Source organism: Dipteris shenzhenensis, chromosome 22 (assembly GCF_047967505.1).
Source record: "Dipteris shenzhenensis isolate YYH24624 ecotype China chromosome 22, Dip_SZ_1.0, whole genome shotgun sequence".
Classification (NCBI taxonomy): domain Eukaryota; kingdom Viridiplantae; phylum Streptophyta; class Polypodiopsida; order Gleicheniales; family Dipteridaceae; genus Dipteris; species Dipteris shenzhenensis.
Window position 1 is genome coordinate 41,024,442 of NC_141617.1, and position 21,569 is coordinate 41,046,010.

Below are 21,569 nucleotides of genomic sequence, written 5' to 3' on the forward strand. Positions count from 1 at the left end.
TGCAATCTTGCAATCTGCTGTATGAAACTTCTTCAGGAGACTGTCAACATACTTGAGCTGACTCATAAATGTGCTATCCGAATCTCTCCAGAACTCAATTCCAAGACAATAGTCATAAGTCCAAGATCTTTCATGTCAAACTCTGCAGATAAGTCTTGTTTTAGCTTTCGGATGAAGCTATCGTTGCTTCCTATCACAATCAGATCGTCTACGTACAAAAGTGCAATAGTAATGTCTTCACCTTGAACTTTGTAGTAGAGAGTATCCCAAACTAGCAAAATACTTGTCAATTCTACTGTACCAACTTTTGGGTGCTTGTTTTAAGCCGTAGAGACTTTTCTTGAGATGGCAAACCTTGTTCTCCTTTCTTGGTTCAACATAACCTGCGGGTTGTTGCATGTAGACTTCCTCGTCTAGATAACCATTGAAAAATGCATTCTTGACATCAAGCTGATACACATTCCATTTACTAAGTGTCGCTAGTGATATCAAGAACCGTATGGAATCCATCTTTGCTACTGGAGCATAAGTCTCATCATAGTCCTGACCATATTGTTGTGCAAATCCTTTTGCAACTAATCTGGCTTTATATCTCTGAATACTGCCATCTGGATTGTACTTCACTTTGTATACCCATTTGTTGGTTATGGCCTCCTTGCCTGGTGGAAGGTCGCATAATTCCCGTGTTATTTTGATACAAAGCATCCATTTCTTCATTCATAGCAGTTTGCCATTCTGGCCTGTCTGCTGCATCTTCGAAGTATCTTCGAAGTACACTGGCTCTTCTGTAGCCATGATGGTAGTCATAAGAGCATAGTTGGTGGTTTCCACCTGAATTGCTTTGCCTTTCTGTGCATATGTCAATCTAGTTGGAGGTCTGCTTTCCCTAGTAGACCATCTGAGCCGTTGTGGCTCTGCTTGGGGTGTTGCTGGCAATTCTTACTCTTCTTCATCAACCTGTTCTGTAGATGATGGTGAAGTCGATGCTTCTATCTCCTGTATAGGTGAGGTTTTTCATTCTGATTCCTCATCAAAGATTACATCTCTAGAGATAATGACTTTGCGGTTGATGGGATCATACAACTTGTATGCTTTGCTTTCTTCACTGTAGCCAACCATGATGCATTTTCGTGACTTCGCATCCAATTTCCTGCGATGATCATCATGTATGTGGGCATATGCTTGGCAACCAAATATGCAGAGATGCCCAATGTGTGGCTTGTGTCCAGTGAATGCTTCATAAGGAGTCATACCCTGTATCGGTTCAGTAGGAAGCCAATTAAGCAAGTAGTTAGCTGTAGCTATTGCTTCTACCCAATACTGATTCGGAAGATGCTTTTCACTAAGCATTGCTCTAGCACTGTGTGCTAAAGTCCCATTCTTCCTTTCAGCTATTGCATTTTGCTGAGGAGTATCTGCACATGTGAATTGTCTTCGAATGCCGTGATTTTTGCAAAAGTTCATGAATGCTGAAGACGTGTATTCACCTGCTCTATCTGATCTCATGACCTTGATCTTTCTGCCTGTTTGGTTTTCTACCATGGCTTTGAATTCTTGAAATCTGGAAAACACTTCAGATTTCTCTTTCAGAAAATCTGAGTCAATGAAGGCGGTTGGGCTTGCAGCAACAGGTTACAAAGGACCAAACTTCATTGTCGAAGCTTGACAAAAGGAAAGCAAACACTTGCTGCCTAGTCGCAAAGGGTAGAGAGTTGCAGAAATTCTCGTCTTTCTTTTTCTCAAAACCAGTAGAGCTTCAGACTCTCTCTGTCAAACAATAGGATCTCTCAATCTCTCTCACATGAATGGAATTGTTTGATGGAAATTTCTAACAAGTGAACGGAAATTCTCTTTCATCAACGGAATGAAAGAATGGAAGCACTCAATCTCTCGATCTCTTGATCTATCTCTATCTCACTCTCGCATACGGATCGCAATGCCTCAGTGGAAGGAAAGGGAGCTCTGATACCATGACAAAATATGAAGAGGGGAGAGGAGAAGAGTGGAGATGAGGAGAGAGGGCACAGCTAAAGAGCACACCACAAATGACTAACTGTACACTAGATTTAGTTGAAAAAATAGAATATATACAAACCCTTTTAGGGTTAGGGTTAGGGGTTCTAACCCTTTCCTTTATAGCACTCTATAAGGTTAGTGCTATGCACATATGATCACGTGATGGTGCTATGCATACATGATCACATGATGTTGAGCGTGAACCCTCAACAAATATTTGTACCCACTAATGGCATTTGTCCTCATTAGGCCACAGACATCACTGTGCACTAGATGCAATTTCCTTTGTGAGAATTTTCGACAATCTTTTTGAAAAGGAAACCGATGCATCTTACCCAAAAGACAACCCTCACACACATGTTTGGAAACTGTGTGACTTTGAGGTACATCATTTGCTATGCCCAGTGAATGTGACTTGGCAAGAGCTCTATAATTTAGATGATCCATTCTCTCATGCCAAAGATGAGTTTCACCAAGCAGTGAATCTGAAATAGCAAATACTTCAATAGAAAGTGCAACTGAGTGATAATCAAGGTGATAAAGCCCCTTTTGCAAAGTGCCAGTGAGAACTATGGCATTGTCATCACAAAGGTCATATATAGACACCTGTATCCACCAAATATCACTCTAAAACCTGAAGTGGCAATTGCTGAAATTGAAATCAAGTTGACTTCAATTCTAGGCACAAAAAGAACATTTTGTCAAAGTGACAAGATGGCTTGACATGGATGTGAGCTGCACATGTCCAATGCCTTTTACAGCATAGGAAGCATTATTAGCACATGTGACAGTCCCCCCTCAAGGTGCATTAGCCAAGGAATGAAAAAACTGTTTGCAAGAGTTTACATGCTTGGAAGCACCACTATCAAAATACCAAGACTGAGCATCATTAGTAGAAGCACCACTATCAAAATACAAAGACTGAGCATCATTAGTAGAAAAGAATGCATCAGCTTTGGAGGGATCAAAAGAGCAATGGACAGCCCATGCCCAATCATCCTGGAGAGCATGTGCATGTGAGGCATCTGTTGGCTCATGGGATTCAATTGCATGTGAGGCATTTGCTGTCAATCCTGCTTTCTTCTTCTCCGAAGCAATGCGCTTCCTGCATTCTGAAATTTCATGCCCTGGCTTGCGACAATAGTTGCATCTTTCCTTCTTGGACTTATCTGCTGTATTTTGGGATACATTAGAGGAATTGCCACTGTTAGGCACATATTTAGGCTTGCCCATAGGCTTGGAAGCCTTGCCTTTTCCTTTTTGATGTGAAGCAAATGCATGATTAGGAATAGTAGCGTGCCTATTAGCACAACTTTGCTCTTCCTACAAAAGCAAAGTGACTAACTGATCAAATGAGTAGTGATCAGGATTACAAGTCTAAGGGTTGTAGCAAACCCTTGATATGTGTCTGGCAGTCCATTCAATGTAGTGCTAGCAAGCTGAGAATTAGGCACCACTTCATTAATATTTGCAAGTTGCTCTATGAGGTCCTTGACCTTTGTTAAATATGTATCCATTGAGTCACTTTCCTACATGTTGAGTTCTTGCGATTGTCTTCTCAAATATGCAACCTGATAAAGAGAAGCTAGCTTATCCCAATCATCCTTTGCTGTCCCGCATGACTGGATGTGTGGAATAATGATTCTCTTGCATGATAAAGCAACACATGAGTGTGCATTTCTATCTCTGGAATCCCATCTGATTTGGTCCTAAGTAGGAGGAATAGTGACAGAAATACTAGAGGAAGAAGAGTTAGGAGGATTCCCCCTTGGAGGAGTGCAAGCAGTAGGGGCAGCCACTTGAGCATTGGCTGGCCTCAAATCAATACCTGAAACAATATTCCAAAAGTTTCTTGCAACTAGAATATGCTTCATAAGGTAGGACCACATAGGATAGTTCGTGCCATCCAACTTATCATCTTCACGGAGAACGCTAAACAAATCATTGTTGTCGCCAGACATTGTAAATAGCACGAGTAAAAGTGCACTGACCAAGTGCTGCAAAAATAGCCTCAAGGCTTTCAACTGCAAATGTGACCAAATGAGAGCTAAATCAAAGGAAGATCACTGCAAATAGAAGCTAAGGCAAAAGCCCCTCAATCTGAAAGGGCAAAATGGCCAAAAAGAGGGCAAATGTTGAAAAGCCCCAATTTAAGTTGCAACTTTGCAAATGTGACCAAATGTCCTGTAATTTCTTGTCAATTTCACTAAAAACTTCCAATTTCATATCAAAGCATGTAAATGTCACTGCTATTTGAGCAAATGTGGCAAAATAACCTGCAAATCTGAGAATATCTTACAATCTGAATCAAATTGAGTGGAAAAGTGTCTGCAAATGTACCAAAAGCCCAATTGAAGCCCAATGTGAAAAGCCCCAATTTCTAAAGGGCAAATTGCAACAAAAAAGACAGATTGAGAAAAAGCCCCAGAAAGTGTTGCAAATTGGCAATCTGATGTCAAAGCACTCAAAAGCCCAAAATTTGGAGATGAAATTGAGCCAACAAAGGGCAAATACTTCAAAGGCCCCAAATTGAAACCAAAGGAGCAAATGTCACTGCAAAAACCTGCAAATGTGACACAAAAGCCTCCAAAGAGAATGTGTGGATGAGAAAGTACGTCATTAACGTGACTATTGCGCAAGATCGCACAGTCTTGAATGGGATGTACAGCAAATGTATGGATGACATGCAGTTGACTGTTCGACAGATGAACAAGTGATTTGTACGCCGTGTAAAACGATGCAGGTATGTACGTGCATGGATGGTACGTGATGATGCCTCAGAGTAGAGTGCAACGTACAAATGGCTACCTGCACGGTTGATTACAAAAGTAGCGACGCTAAGGCCTGTGCAAATCGAAGCTGGTAGCAAGATGGCGTACACTTTGGGAAGCAAGTGCAATGCCAATGCGTGTGCCATATCAAACAACCCGCTCTGATACCACTGTAGGCTCAAGGAAGCAGAAGGAGGTACAAACCTGGAGCAGAATGCTGAAAGCCGTCACATCAACAACAACCAAATGAAAGTACAAAGAACAAAATAAAGGGGAACCCTAGGACAGTGTCCTAGTGGTACCACTAGTACTAGGTGTCATAAGACACTAAAAGTACTAGGTGACCTAAGTGCTAATAAATAAAGCTACATGGCACATACCAGGGCCCAGAGGGCATCAATACGACCGGGAGATGATGGCCTACAAGTATTGTCTGATGCAACTAGTTATTAGAAGCTTTAAGGGCTTATCTTCATGGCTTGTCAAAGGAAACTACTGCCCAAGTCTCCTAGCTGCTATTTCCTCTTTACCAATCATTGTTGCTACCATGAGGCTTTGGAGCTCCTTTTATTTGTTGCTGCATGGTGGTGGGTGGTGGTAGTTTCATTTTTGTGGTGGCAAAATATTGATGGTCTTCAATTTCTTTGCCATTTGGGCCTTCTTCACGTTGGTGATATTTCTTTTTCTTTTATCGATAGCTCGCCATGCTATAGAGTTTGGTTTCACTTTCCTCTAGAAGGGTTAGCTTGCATGAGTTTTTCAAAACTAAAGAGGATTCTAGGAAGGCTATGTGGATGTGCAAAGCAAATGTGAATGTAAATGTGGTGTATCTTCAATGCATGCAAATGCAAAAGCTTAAATAGTGGAGATATTAGGTTACCCTTTTGCACATGCTAGTTTATTGCTAACATAGTGCTCTTAAACTCATGATGTCTTCTTCATCATGAGATTCCCTCCTTTTATGGCATTGTGGGCTTTTGATGGCTCTAGATAGTAGAGAATCTTGGCTATATTTGGTACCTTTCACATTCGTGATCACGTTCATTTGTGCCATTAATCATGATTTAATGCTAAATAGCCAGCCACCAACTTTGCCCATTCATTTGATTATTCTACGTCCTTCTACCACAATGGATTGAGCTTTAGGCCTAAATTTTTTGATCTAATTCCATTGATTAGTTTTGGCAATTCGTCCCTTTGAGATGATTGTCCCATTATCAAAATAGTGCTTAATTCTATACGGCTCTATCCATACTCGAAAAAGATTCTATTATGTTGCCCCTAGTGGGACACTGCAATGCAAAATAAGCATGCCTTCTACCAATTTTCATTTTTTGATGTGGCATCCATTTCATGACTTCCTCCTCTTTGAAGTTGCAATTCGTATATCTTTGATAATTTATCCTTTTTTGCTAGATTTCCTCTTGTGATCATTCGTATGGTAGATTGCTACCCTTAAGTTGGGCACATGGAATTCCATTGATACAATAGCCTTAAGATCTAGTGCCAACCAAAATGGGTGTGCTTTGTAGTGACCTTGAATGTTGTGCCATAGGTCCAAAGTATAGTTTGGAGTTTATGATCCTAGTCATTGAGGGTCAAGACTAAATCGAAACTATACAACATGGGTATTGGTTTGAAAATTGTTGAAACAGCCATTATGATTGTAAGCTCATCAAAGTGTAAAGACAATTTGGTGCCAAAAAAGATGTGAAATTTCTTGTTAGGACTGCTTTATGGATAATAAAAGGGGTGACATTGTTAAGGTTAACTTTAATGTAAATGAAGTAGTTACGTCAAGTTTACTTACATAATATAAAAGATAGAAGCAAAAAATATAAAGAGCCCTCATGGTTATGGAATTTTCCCCCGTGTAGAGGTACAAATATTAGTTGTCCTTTTTCACGGCAAAGTAATCATATTTGAAGCTTTGAACATTAGCCCGTGTGCCCACGGGTATTTTGGGATGATTTTTTTTTCCCATCACCCATTCACACCCCCGTGGCCAACGATGAGGGGGGCACATCTACTTGTTGCCTATGCTGTTAAGTAGCAAGGAGTCATTCACCAGGATTCGGAATGAGGGAATTGCTTTGATGGGCAAGGGCAAATGCTCTACTGCTTGAGCTGTTGTTGCCTGTGGCTCCTCATTTCCGAGGTGAGCTAACCGAATTCGAAGCTTTGAAAAAAATCGGCCGAGCTAACTTTGGAGAAGCGTGTGAATTCGCCGTGTGGGAAGGCATGAATTGTGCCCCCGATTGTTGTTTCCTCTTGGGGGAAGCCAATGGGTGAAAGGGCTCCTCAAATGTTTTTCAAGCGTTTAAACATTAGATAGTGAAGAAAATCTACTTAAAAATACAAGGAGCTGAAATATCGAGTCTCACAAAAGGAAACACGATGAATGATATGTATCATTCAATAGGCCTGCCCAAGAGGAGGAAGAAAGAGAGAGAGAGAAAGTGAGGGAGTCCACACGGGGGGCGGAGAGAGAGAGAGAGAGAGAGAGAGAGAGAGAGAGAGAGAGAGGAGAGGAGGGGGCTAAAAATGTGGAGAGAGAGAAGATTTCTACCAAGTGTCGCCAATCCCACCAAAAAATGAGCTTTCAAGAGCCCCATCGGGTTTACTTAGGCCTCCACATGTGACAGGCCAAAAATTGGCTATTTTTTGGTGAAGAAGAAGAAGAAGATGATGATGATGAAGAGGAAGTGAGCTGAAATGTTGTGAGTTGGTGGTGAGCTTCAATATGGAGTCCCACAAAAGGAAACAATTGGTTAATACTTGGTGAAGAAGAAGAAGAAGAAGAAGAAGAGCATGTGAGCTAACATGTTGTTAGTTGGTTGTGAGCTTCAATATCGAGTCTCATATATAAGGAAACAATTGGTTAAAACGTGGTGAAGAGGAAGAAGAAGATGATAATGATGATGATGAAGAGCAAATGAGCTCAAATGTTGTGAGTTGGTGGTGCTGAAATGCTGCTCTTTGAGAAGACGACCTCTTATGCTGTCGTGAATTCTTCTTCTGCTCTCACCAGATATGTCCTCTCTTCTTCACCTCGCTCACCACAGCGACCTTGCCACCTCGCTTCATCTCTCTTTCCTGCTCAACCCCTTGCATTCTTGCTTTTACGCTTTTAGTACACCACTCTCTCATGGATTCTCAACATCTTGCCTGCCCATTTCCTTCAAGCCCCCACTCCTGGTGCATATTTTCAGTTGCCGATTGTAAGCTTGCCTCTGAGCAGCTCAACGGCGCAGGCGCGGAGGCAGGGCCTTCACCTCACAGCTCTTCTCGACAGACGCCTTGCAGGCTTGGAAAGTCTCAGGTTCTCGATGCTTTTGGGATGGACTATGCGAGGATCTCCAGTGACTTGTGGTCAGAGAAACGATTCTGGCAATCTGGGGCTTTTGTATGTAGAGCAACAACGGCCACCAGACACGCATCTTCCCAGAGACAGGTCAAGCCAAGCCCGAAACGATCGCAGGGCGTTTCAGACGGACTTGACTCAATCAACTTTGTCTCCCTCTTACATGGGTGCGTTAGTTTGTCTGATGGGCAGCGTGTCCACGCCTTTGCCATCAGGGCCGGACTTGCACGAGCCACTTTTATCGCCAACCTGCTTATTAGTATGTACGGCAAGCTTGGTTCTGTGGAGGACGCGCGTTCTGTATTTGACGACATGCAGACGCGCAATGTGGTTTCTTGGAATACCATGATCTCTCTGTATAGCCAGCAGGGGCATGACAAGGAGGCCCTTGAGCTTTTTCAACTAATGGAGCAGGCAGGCATGGAGCCTGACAAGATCACCTTTCTCGGTGTTTTGCAAGCGTGCGCGAGCCTCACAGCCATACCGAAAGGAGAGTTAGTCCATGCATCCATTGTTGATGCTGGATACGATTCAGAGGTTTCTGTGGCCACTGCACTTGTTGATATGTACGGCAAGCGTGGTGCCCTTGAGGATGCACAGGCAGTGTTTGACAGCATGAATCAAAGAAATGTTATCTCCTGGACAGCCATGATAGCGGCATACGCTCAGCTAGGGCATGGCATGAAGGCGCTTCAACTCTTTAGACAAATGCAACAGGAAGGTTTCAATCCAAACAAGATTACTTTTAATACGGTTCTGCAAGCTTGTGCCATGCCACCAGACCTTGAGGGGGGTAAGCTGATCCATGTTTTCATCGTTGACGGTGGCTCTGAGGCTGATGAATTTGTAGGAACTTCCTTGGTCGATATGTATGGAAAATGTGGGACGTTGGAGGATGCACGGAGAGCTTTCAATAAAATGCACTGCAGGAATGTTATCTCTTGGACTGCTATGATTACAGTTTGCTCTCAGCAAGGGCATTGTGTCGAAGCTATCCAGCTGTTCAGGCAAATGCAGCAAGAAGGCGTGGAGCCAAATGAATTCACTTTCAGTAGTGCTTTGAGTGCATGTGCTGCTCTCTCAGCCTTAGCAGAGGGTGAGTCTATTCACAAAAGTGTTGTTAAGCAAGGATTCAAGTCCGAAGTTTTGGCAACTGCTCTTGTCAATATGTATGGCAAGTGTGGCTCTTTGAACGGTGCACGATCAGTATTTGATGGCATGAAAGAACGCAGTGTTATATCCTGGACAGCAATGATTTGTGCGTACACTCAACAAGGTTATGCTAAAGAGGCCCTCCAATTATTTAGACAAATGCAGCAGGAAGGAGTGAAACCAAATGAAGTCACTTACATCAGTGTACTAAGTGCATGTGCCCTTTTGGGGGCTCTACCAGAGGGTGAGGCGGTTCACTCGTGTGTTATGGAAGGTGGGTTTGAGTTGGATGTCGTGATGGGAACTGCCCTGATCTGTATGTATAGCAAGTGTGCAGCTCTTCAGAAAGCACGGTCCGTGTTTGACACAATGAAAAAACGCAATGTGGTCTGTTGGAATACCATGATTGCTGCAAATAGCCACCATGGACATGGCAAGGAAGCCCTTAAGTTTTTTTGGCAAATGTTGCAAGAAGGTATAAAGCCTGATGATGTCACCTTTGTCAACATTCTGTCTGCATGCAGCCATGCAGGCTTAGTTGATGAGGGTAGGGGGTGCTTCAATTTCATGATGGATTATGGAATTGAACCAACGAAAGAGCATTATTCATGTATGGTTGATCTTTTTGGCCGATCCGGGCGGTTAGAAGAGGCAGAGGCTCTTATGTATAAGATGCCTTTCCAACCTAATGTCTGCATGTGGAGAACGTTGCTGGGTGCGTGCAGAATGCACGGTGATGTTGTCAGAGGAATACGTGCAGCAGAACATTTACTCAAGTTGGCTCCAGAGGTTCCAGCTCCTTATATTCTGCTTTCTAATTTATATGCTGCCAATGGCAGAATGGAAGATGTAGAAAAGGTGAGGAAAGCTATGGCAGAGAGGGGTGTAATAGAAGAGCGAGCATTTAGCTTGGTTGAGGTTGAGAACTGTGTCCATCAGTTCTTTGTAGGAGATGTGTCACATCCCAAGAGAGAAGCAATCTATTTGGAACTGGAAAGTTTGAGTGTACACATAAAGAAGTTGGGCTATGTGCCAGACACAAAATTAGTGTGGCAAGATGTAGGGGAGGTGCAAAAAGAGCACATGCTTTCGCAACATAGTGAAAAACTGGCCATTGCTTTTGGTATCATCAGTACACCAACTGGGACACCTCTCCGCATCACCAAAAAGAATCTTCGGATATGCTCAGATTGTCACAATGCTGCAAAGTTCATCTCCAAGATCGTAGAGCGAGAAATTTTCTTGAGGGATACTACCAGCTATCATCATATAAAGCAAGGGGTGTGCTCATGTGGGGATTACTGGTGATATCTGCATAGCACAATCACACTGGCAGTATTGCATGCCAACATTCCATAATTATGTCATGTACAGATATGCAGGTTCCAGGGTGACATTTGTAACACTATATTGTGTAGCCCTAACTAAATTTCAGGGGGAGCAAGCTAAAACTGTGTGTACAGGCTTCTTCATACAATCATCTTTGTCACGTTTGATAGAGCCCAGATCACCTTTCTATGCATCTCTCAGATTATTGTGACATATCTATGGATCAAACAAACAATGGAATCATTCAAGGTGGGCGGGTGTATAGTCTGGACTGCTCCATGCTCATTGAGTTCCTGTCTCGTTGCTTTAACCATTGGAATATATCTCCACGAAGAATCACCTTGTGCTGATTAGTTAGGATAGGGACCCCATTCAAATTGAGGTCTAGAAGCCTCATGCAAATGGATGAATGGTGCTTTGGAAACACTACGTGTGGATGATGAAGCACAGCCATGAGGTGAGGGGGAGAGGTTTCTGTGCAAGGCCTGTTAGGGTTGAGAGGGGATTTTAGTTTGTTGTGGGCTTGGGTAGAGGGAGGTGGTGTTGAGGGTCAGATGTAGGATTCGTGAGTGGAGGGTGAGGTGTCAAGTAAAAGGCAAAGGGAGGAAGCCATGGATTGGGTACAACTGGTATAGGGGATGTGGGGTAAGGGTGGAGATGTCCTAGGGCTTAGTGAGCCCCCAAAAGCTTAATGGAGGAGTTTGGGGAGGGTCAAAGAGGTAATAACCCCTTGCATGGAACTGATCTTGGGAAAGGCCAATTGTGCTCCTACAAACAAGGGTGAGAAGAGGCCTTTCCCTGACGCTTGAACTGCACAGGCATAGGAGTTCGCTTTGTCAGAAACTGTGTATTTGGGCTGGAGGCACAAGGAACCCACCCTTGCATGGTTAATTATTTGAGATATTTTCACCTGATAATTCCAGCCCAACAAATAAGTGTCTTTCAGACTCACATACAGTAAATTGTAATCAAAATGGCAGCATGTTTCCAGTGATGATATTACCTCAATAGGTGCCAGCTTTACCTAATGATACCAATTTCCCATTCCAAAATTTTAATGGCACAAGTGGGAAAGACCTTAACTTCATCTGAAAGGCTTTGCATGCATCTACCCAATAATGACCATTGTTGAAGATATTCATAAAATGATCAATCGGCCTCCGAACATTCAAGGAGTGGTATTGTAGCTTTGATAGGATTCTTCTCATTTACTCATAAGTTGGCTTAAAGTCATTTACAAACTTCCTTCTTTCCTTGTTCTTTCTCTTGTTTTACTAAAAATTTAATTTGGAAGATTGGACATATTCTAGTCTTGTGAAGGTATATCTACATAGCACAATCATAGTGGCAGTATTGCATGCCAACGTTCCAACTCTCTTCTTCCCGATTTCCTTCTCATGCTCCTTTCCTCGCATTACTCATGCAAGCCTCTCATTCCCAACCTTTTTCTTGCTCATGCTCCGAGAATACTTAGTATAGCTGGGAAACTTCAACCTCATCTCACCAACTTAGATAAACACTATTGATTGATCTCTCACCACCATAACTAAACACCTTAAATAAACACTATTGATGATCTCTTGTTTTCCCTTTCTTGAGAAATATGTTGTTTGTTGCCTTGTATATTGCTCTACAAAACACGTACATGCCCTCTCTTGTGCTATCAATTTCTCTTGCTTGCTCAAAGCTGGAGTATTGTTGTTCAACCGTTCAATAGGAAGTGCAAAATGCATAGCTATGGAGGGAACTCAAGTTGTATTTTTCGGATCATCCAACCAGCTAGTTGTGTTTCTCAAATCATCCAACCAGCTAAGTTGTATTTCTCAAATCATCCAACCAGCTAAGTGGCACCGTATCTAGGTAAAGAGTGTTTCTCATCCCCTTATTTGCTTAGCATCTTGTGTTAGCATGGAGCGATCTGCTTTATGCTTCTTTTCCTTAAGATCTTAAATAGTACATGCTCTTTTCCTTAAGCTCTTAATTAGCTAGTTGACTTGGGTTTAGAGTTGATTAGCATACCATTGAACTAATGTTGGTTTATTTGCTTCTTCGATATACGATAAGACTTTTGGATCCACTTCGTAGAGTCCTGGTGGTTTGATATGGTGATCCCTCTCCTTTTAATACCATAACTCTTTTCCGCGTCTAGGTATTAGTAAAAATGTTGTAGATTAGTAGAAGTGGATCTTTTCCTTCAGCCTACTTCAAAACCGTACCTTTCAGTTCACTTTTAGATAACAGAAGTTGAATGAGACTTCATGTTGGTTGAGTTGGCAAAAGGTATGACGCAGTGGAGTGATTATCTTGCTCAAAACCTAGTTGTTTGCTAAAATTTTGAGCAACTACATACTGCCCATATACTGTGTGAATGTGAAACGTGGCTCTAATCATGACAAGTTCTGAGCTATTTGTCGGTTGAGATGGATACACAAGGGGAATCATAATCGCAGTGCAAGAGTCAGAACAAAGGTAACTCATGAGCTACACCCATAGTCAAATTATAATGCTTCTCTTCTTAGACTGCACTTGCAATTGCATTGACTAGAGTAGTCAGACTTTCCCTTCAATCTATCACTCTTGCCACTTCAAATAATCTTCCACAAAGTCATTTACTTTGTGGAATAATATTACACATCTTTAGTTGGAACGCTACTCTAAAGTCATGCCAATGGGAGAAAAATCCTAGTACAATGATAGTGATCCCAAATTTAGTAACAAATTTGTCTTTAAAAGCTTTCCGATTTGGAATCACGCAAGTCCAACATACTAGTACAGTATATACCTCCATAAGACTACAATATGTCCAATCTTCCAAATTATATTTTTAATAAAACAAGAGAAAGAAGGAAGTTAGTGAATTCAAACCAAATTATGAGTAAATGAGAAAAATAAAGTTAAAAGTAACTTCGTACGCAAAGCTACAAGCCCACTCTTGGAATGTTTGAGCCAGATGAATTATTTTATCATAATCTTTGACAATGGTATGCAAAGTCTTTCAGATGAAGTTCAAGGTCTTCCCCACTTATGCCATGAAATTTCAAAATGGAAAAACCACATCGTTAGGTGAAGCAGGCACCTATTGAGGTAAGATTATCAATGGAAACACGTTGCCATTTTGATCACAATTTACTGTATGTCAATCTCAAACACAGTTATTTGTTGGGCTGGAATTATCTATAACTAAAGTCTTGCAGGGTTCCTTGTCCCTCCAGCCCAAATACACATGAGGTTCTATCAAAGCGAACTCCTATCTCGGTGCAATTCAAGCATCTACGGAAGGCCTCTTCTCACCCCATGTTCGTTGGAGCGCAATTGACGCTTCCCAAGATCGGTCCCATACAAGAGGTCATTACCTCTTTCACCCTCCTCAAAGTCCCCTTGCCCAATCTTTTGGGGCCTGCTCATACCCACACCATGGCTTCCTCGCTTTGCCTTTTACGTAACACCTCACTCTCCATTCACGAATCGTGCATCTGACCCTCAACACTACCTCCCTCTACCCAAGCCTGCCCAAGCCCAACGACTCAAATCCCCTCTTAACACTAACATCCCTTGCACAGAAACCTCTCCCCCTCACCTCATGGCTATGCGTCATCATCTATGCGTAGTTTTCCAAAGCACCATTCCCTGACCTCAATTTGAATGAGATCCCTATCCTAACTAACCAGCACAGGACAATTCTTCATGGAGATATATTCCAATGGTTAATGCATAGAGACAAGAACTAATGAGCAATGATGGAAGAATCAAGACTATACAAATGCCCACCTTCTTGAATGTTTCCATTGTTTGATCTATATATACGTCACAATAATAGGAGGGATGCGCAAAAAGGTGATTTCGGCTCTATCAAACCTGACGAAGCTGACCATATGAAGAAGCTTGTAAACACAATTTTAGCTTGCTCCCCTTGAACTTCAGTTAGGGCTACACAATAGTGTTACAAACATAACCCTAGAACCTGCTTGTTTTGTACATGACACAATTAAACTTATCAATGGGAGACTCTTCCTCTCTTCTCCATAAAGGCATAAAATCATCACCTTGCTCTTAGGTTGGCTCATTTCTCCTCTCATTTTCAAAGGATAATTCTCTATCAAGAGGTTCTTGTAAGAAAGAAAAAGATAATTCTATTTGAGGGTTATCATAATCAAGATATATATATATGTCTCACCTAACCTATCCTCTTCAAGAGGAGGCGATGGTGTTCTTTTCCGCTAGTAATGGAGGAAATGGTACAAGTTCATTATTATACCTCCCTTCTCCTTCCATCCTTTCCTTTTACCAATAAAAGAGAGGAAATGACTTGTTCTAATTTCAAAAAGAGCTTATAGCAAAAGTAAAATGTTAGAGAGTTGGTGGTACTTATCCAAGTCGCGCTTCATTTGTGTTGAAAAACAAGCTATCCTAATCTTTGAGCCCTTCTTCCTTATCGTTTACAGTAAACTAATGCACTCACTTTAGGCTACATAATTTGAGTGAATCAAAGGTCCCAAGACCAGTGTAGCGGCTACTTTGTGGGTAGATCATGCCCTTAAAACCTTGTTCCGATCTAACTTTCCAATAGGGAGAATGGGTGGTCCTTTTCTTCATGATTTAAGGAATTTAAGGGCACATTCACACAAGCGGAGTCACTTTATTAGGACAACCATTCACGGTCTAAAAGGCAAAAGTTTTTTAGAAAAGACCTTCCCAGACACTCTGAAAATTCCTTAGCGGATGCAAGAATTTGGCTCACACAATGGTATATTCAAATCCAAAACTTCTTCCTTTATGTCTACTATGCATAGATATGCATAAAGTAAATGGACAATAAACAATAGAGATATGTAAACCAGCAATATATATTTCCATCCAATGTGGACACAATACAAAATTCTATGTTCAATGTGCCACCCTCCATCAGTAGAGTACTAGGAACCCCCACATCGCAGATGATATAGCATATAGCAAAGCTTATTCATAAGTTTGGAGGCAAAGGTGACCCATCCAGCACATGGAGCAATTTGAGCAAGTTTGTCAGAATTTTGGTGACGTCGATGACCTTGGAGCATTCAAGATCAAACTAGATTCAAAATCAAGCCAATTGTTCAAAGCGCTAGACCTCGCAGAGATGGTCAGCTTTGCCTACTTGAAGAGGGTAGTAGGAGAGACTGCCACATGGACATATCTAACTGAGCAAGCTAGGCTGCACATGGGCAGCCATGTGGGCAGCAAGCATATAAAGAAAACGCAAGAAACAGGGCATCCAGAACCTTAAATAGCTGGTTGGATGCTGCGCTTGAGGACAGCACTTGAACAAAACAGTCATGCAAGACAAGTACGGCACACTATGGTGCAACTTTGTTGCCCTGGAATAGGTCGTCAACAACCAGCACGGATCAAGCAGGAGCAGTATCGAACACAGGCACATGTGTACGGATAAATACAGAGGGAGAGAGCTATACGGAGATGGAGCAGAGGCTTCAGGGCAAGAGAAAGTCCAAGAAGCAGGCGGGGTACCAAGAGCAGCCCCGCGGCAGATATGCATGGACTTATGCACAGGCAGGCCTGGGCCAGTGGCAGGATGCCACGTGGGCAGGCAGGTCAGAGAACAGCTGACTGTTCAACTTTGGTACACAGACCAGCATGTTGGTTGGCTGAATTGGTTGTTAGCGCTGACTGGTCAGCTGTCCCCTTGGGGCCTAAAAAGGGAGCCTTCAGGGCTCATTCCACTATCCATTTTGTGCAGCAGTCCAGCCTGCCTCAAGGCCCAATCCAGGACGTGGCTGACTGCAGGGATCAAGTAGGGATCAAGTAGCTCAGTCTTACCCATTGGCTTCCCTCACAATAGCAAGGAAGACAGGATCAAGGGAGGAACTTGTTCTTCACAATTGGCTGTCCACGGAGCAACAAGGAGGTCGAGCATCCATAGCAAAGCACTGCCTTAGGAGAGGCTGTCCAGGAGGATTAGTTGGGGAGTAGGAGGGGCTTTTGGAGAGAGAAAGCTGAGAGGGAACAGTGGAGGAGGTAGAATGTGGGCTGGGGCATGCGAATGTGAGGGGGTAGAAATGCAGGGTTGGCAAGGGGCTGGCCGGCAGGGCGGAGCAGGGGAAGGGGAAATGTGAGGCTGGGCAGAGCGGGGATAGAGGGATTGGGAGCGGAGAGCAGGGGGCTGGGGGAGGGCGAGCAACAGAGCCAGGGTGGGGGCTGGGGATCAGAGGGTAGGGGAACGGGGAGAGACAGAGAGCAAGGGGACAGGAGGAGCAGAGGGGAGAGAGAGAGAGAGAGAGAGAGAGAGAGAGAGAGAGAGAGGTAAGGTTTATTCACGTCTGCAAAAGGCCAGAAAGGCCTAAGACACCAAAAAAGATACAATACACATGCTTATAAACTCCATGTAGGGGTCTAAGATATCGAAAAGAAAAGGAAAGAAACTCTCTGAAACAGATACAGGAAGAACATCCCAGTCTTGGAGAGTGTCATGTGTCCAGGGAAAAGCAGGTGAGGAAGTAAACTGGGCAGTAATAAATGACAAGCTCGAGAAAAAATCATCTGATGGGAAGCTAGGAGTCTGGATTTCAGGGAATGCAAAAGTCAAATTAGGCTTGGGGAATAGACATTTTAATATTTGAATAAATTTTAATAGATTTTATGTTCTCGTTAACAACTTCAGGGTACAAATCTCATCATCTCTTTCCTGCATCAATTAAATTAACTTTTTGCTAGCAAAATTCTAAGATTCATTATACATCGAGATGGGCCAACTCATAAGAGGTTACAGTGCTACACCATATTATTTAGTAGGGTTTGCTGCCTGAAAGGTTATCTTTGACATCAGTAAAATACCAAAAAATATGAATAACAATTCTGGAAGATGTCTTAGCAGGCACCGCACCTCAGGATGAGAATCAAACCATCCTTGATTTTTGATGTCAAAGCCTAAGGAGAAAAAGAAGAGGACTCACAACAACAGACCATACCGCACAAAGAAACTTGACATTAGTGACTTGCACTCAGCATAGCCACCATTCAAATTATGTGCCAAATGCATGAGCAGCTCGACAGTCGACAGCTCAATCATTGAAAAAATTGCATACACTTCTGGAAATTATTATGGTGGAATCCTTTCAGAAGCTACAGGTAAATTAACCTTTTTCCCTTAAGACTACGTAAAATTACCAGTTCACAGTCATATTATGCCTCTGATTGACTTAATTTACTTATCCTTTGTAACGAAATGCTTCGATCAGAAACAAATATTTCAACTGGTGACCTGTCTTCATCTGTAAAAAATAAGAGTATTTTGTTTCTACTGGTACATGACATTACTTTTTGCCCCTTGTAATTCATGGAATGAGGCTTCATTGAAGAAGAAATGTTAACAAATGTTAACTTTGGTGATCAGACCAACTGGAAGCATCTGATTCAGTCCATCATTCCACCATAGGGATAGTTTGTTTCTTTCGATACACGACGTTCTAGACAGAATTCCCCCTAGTAATTCACGGAATGAAATCTATTGAAGAAATGTGAACTTTTTTAATCAGAAAAACTGCAAGCATCTGATCCAATCCATCAATTCCCCATCAGGAATCCCAGTTTCAAGTAATGACAGTATTCACAAACAAGCTTAATGAAGAAAAAGCCTTCTAACAAATCGAATTGGCTCCCTGCATAGAGGACAGAGTGACCTCTTTTCTTTCAAAATCCTGCACATAAGAAAACAGTACGTGTCAATTCGGAGCTCTCTCTCTCTCTCTCTCTCTCTCTCTCTCTCTCTCTCTCACACACACACACACACACATTTTTTTTTGGGTGAAATCTATTTATTTTTCTATGACAAAAACCACTAACCAAGGAGGGAATATGCAGCTACAACATCAAAAGATCTCATTATATGACAAGAAAGCAGGATAATAAAGATCCCGAGCATGTAGACAGTCAAAGAACGTTTGCCATAAGATGCCTAGAAGAAGGCAAAAAGGCTTGCCAAAGCAAGAAGAAGCCTGCCTGAAGATGTTGCTGTAAAAAAATAAAGAAGTCACAAGTCTTGACTCTCAGTGCGAATTGCAATGCCAAAATAGATGAGGCATAGACTCTCACAGGGACAGACACTAGCAACCAATATCCGGAGCAATATGTTGATGGGCCAGGATCTGTTCAAAGGAAGAACCCCAAGCAGAACTCACCATAATAAAATCACGAAGAGGGGGGGTTGCAAACCCAAATTTGCTGCAACCTTTTTCATCACCATCGAGAAGTACGAGTCATAGATCAGTTATGTTTCACATGAGCAAGAACCCGAGGATAAGGCAGCAAAACCTTATACAAATTTGCCATGGTGACATTTGCCAAAAGCAACAAACGACAAGCAAGATTATCCGAGTGAAGGGCCTAGTCCTTGAGGCGGTATATATTCTCAAGATCAGGTACTGGCTGAAAGTCATGAAACATCTGTGACAATATGTGCCAAAGGGGTCTATCATGCTGTCCCAAGCCAAACTGTCCAACTGAAGTACGGAAAGATAACACTATACTTGTCAAGCACATCACCCACAAGGCAAATTCCTTTAGACCAAAGAAAATAAGGGGGCGGGGCTCCTAGAAGGCCAATAAATGTGCAAACACCTTCGACCAATGAAGGCACTAAGCATGCAAAGATTTTCTATCCCTCTAGCATTGCTTTGGAGACTCTCTCAAAGGGTTGGTACTTCAGCAGGTGGAGGTTGCAGGGTTACTAGGACTGTAGGGGGCTTGGCCAGCCTCGGCATACCTGAACACATTAGGGGGAGGGGGAGGGGGAGGGGAGTGAATCAAGGCAACAACAACCGACGTGTAGGCTTCACATTCCAAGTTTCCTCTACGAATGGCCTAGGTTCTGGTCCAGAACAAGAGAAAGAGGCACTATGCAGAGAAAAATGCAAAAAGAGAGAGAAGACGAAATCAAGCTGCAAGGCAAAGATAGACTCCCATGGCCAGGGACCCCATCTACCGCTCCAAGGTCAGGTTGGAGGACAGAGGAGTCCATGTTTATGCATCTAGAGGCAGCTCACAAACTGTCTTTCTGAGGTGGACTAGGACAAAACAAGGTGTCCTTCTTTGTCATGCCGACAGCAGAGCGAGGCACTGGGAGCAGTTTATTTTCTCCATCTGTGGTTGGGATGCTTAGTGAGAGCCAAAGTTTACCCAGCTCCCCATAGCCTCTCCTCCTCTAATCAGAGATGTTGGTCTATTGCAACATAGATGGGATCAACAAGCATCTTGGCAAGCATGACCATGATCCGACCATTCTTCCATTGTAATCCATTCGGAACAACCTCGAGCAGGTTTCCCTACAGTGCAGTAAGGATTCCAAAAGCGTTGTTTCAAAGGAGGTGCAGGACACCATAGCTCAGATTTGGATCATAGATGAGGCCAGCCCATAAGACGACTGGCCCATTGGATACCTAAGGCTGTTCAGAGGAGCAGCTCAGAGATGTATACCTAGGCTTTAAGGCGTAGAGAGGCTCTACAAGCATGTGAGAAGGCTCTTAGGGGAGACATGGCATCCATAGAAGGGTTGAAGGAGCAGGAGCCGTACTCCCTCTAGTTGGCTAGTAGAAATAAGAGCACTTGGTTGTCCTTTCAAGAGGTTGAGGCTAGACGAACGAAGCATTCATACCATTATTTGTGGGCTCTATGGGTGAGTTCATCCAGGGCACAGCTTTGTGCGACAAGGGGACGCATCTTTATTCAGATAGCCAGAAGATTCTAGACTTGTCCACTCTTTCTACAGTTTGCTTTTCTAAGTAAACAAGGAGATCCAACAAATGCAAGCCACGAGGAAGGAGGTGTGGGCTGACATCCTTTAGTCGTCTCCCCACGTATGATGAGAAAGTTGGAGACCCCCTTCACAAATGAGAAGCTTTTGGAAGCCCTCAAGGCCATCCAGATATAGAAGTGCCCAAGGGAAAATGGGCCCTCCTCACTCTTCTTCCGCTCCTTTTGTGAGCATGTGGCCATCCTATTGCATCTAGCATTTTAGGAGATTTTTTATTCCAAGCAGCTAGCTCAGTCTCTCACCCACCAGGTGGATTTGTTTAATCTCAAAGGCACCCGATCACTCTTTTTGACACCGCATTCAAGATCCTAGCCAAGGTCTTGAGGGCGCCTACTCTTCCCAAACTATTATGGACAAACTCTTTAAATTTTGGGAAGTCATGAAGTGGGTTCATCAAGAGACTCGACCGCTTTCCAATTTCACCCTTGGATTTGAGAAGGCCTATAGGCTATGATAGAGCGGACTAGGCCTTTTTGGAGGGGACCATGAGGAGATTAGCCTTCTCGTAGGAAGGGGGGTCTTTGGCCTATATGAAGCAGCCCTATCTAGATGCTAATTGTTGGTCACACATGGGAGGACTTCTCTTCCCCACTAAGTGAAGTAGGGCTGCCCTTTGGCCCCCTTCTTATTCTGGTTTGTGGCAGAGGCCATTTTATGAGATCTCATGAGGCCAACCTCATGTGAATGCGCTGGTCGATCCCTCAAGACAAGGAACTCTTCAATTCAGAGTTTGCAAACGACATGGCCTTGTATGTGGTGGGCACATCTAATAGCCTAGACAAAGTGTGGCACCTCCTAGAGGTCTATTGCAGGAATTCTTCTAGGCATGCTTAAATGGCACATGAACTACTTGAGAACGAGTCACCTAATAGACGGAGATCCTCCTTGAGGAAAAGCGAGGGCTGAGCATTATAGACCCTCTCGGGCAAGCTGATCGTTAGAGGTCTCACTCCGATGCAAAGCCTTGAAAGCTCCTACTCCAGCAAGGCTTCTAAGGAACATTCCACGCATAGGAGGGCAGTGGTAGCAGCATCTCAAGAGGATTTTCTCTAAGGCCCCCCTCACAAGAAGGGATAGCCGTTGATGCATAGCGGGATGAGGGTTTGGCAACGCGCCTGCAATGCAAGAGTTAATGCAC

The 21,569-nt window shown here is 43.1% G+C and overlaps 1 protein-coding gene and 1 pseudogene across 3 annotated transcripts in view; one reads left to right on the top strand and one right to left on the bottom strand.

Annotated features, from left to right (window-relative positions):
* Positions 1–7,637: 7,637 nt before the first annotated feature.
* LOC147888113 (putative pentatricopeptide repeat-containing protein At3g13770, mitochondrial pseudogene) lies at positions 7,638–10,871 on the top strand (annotated as a pseudogene).
* A 6,847-nt stretch (positions 10,872–17,718) lies between these two features.
* Positions 17,719–21,569, bottom strand: part of LOC147888114 (E3 ubiquitin-protein ligase APD2-like) — a 59,514-nt gene continuing 55,663 nt past the window's right edge. For 2 of the 3 annotated variants that reach the window (XM_087393755.1, XM_087393754.1), the window contains one exon: positions 17,719–18,320. In XM_087393755.1, the coding sequence (XP_087249881.1) occupies positions 18,242–18,320 (79 nt within the window). In that variant the 3' untranslated portion in view covers positions 17,719–18,241. The remainder of the gene's footprint in view (positions 18,321–21,569) is intronic. The other variant, XM_087393756.1, reaches the window with a different exon arrangement.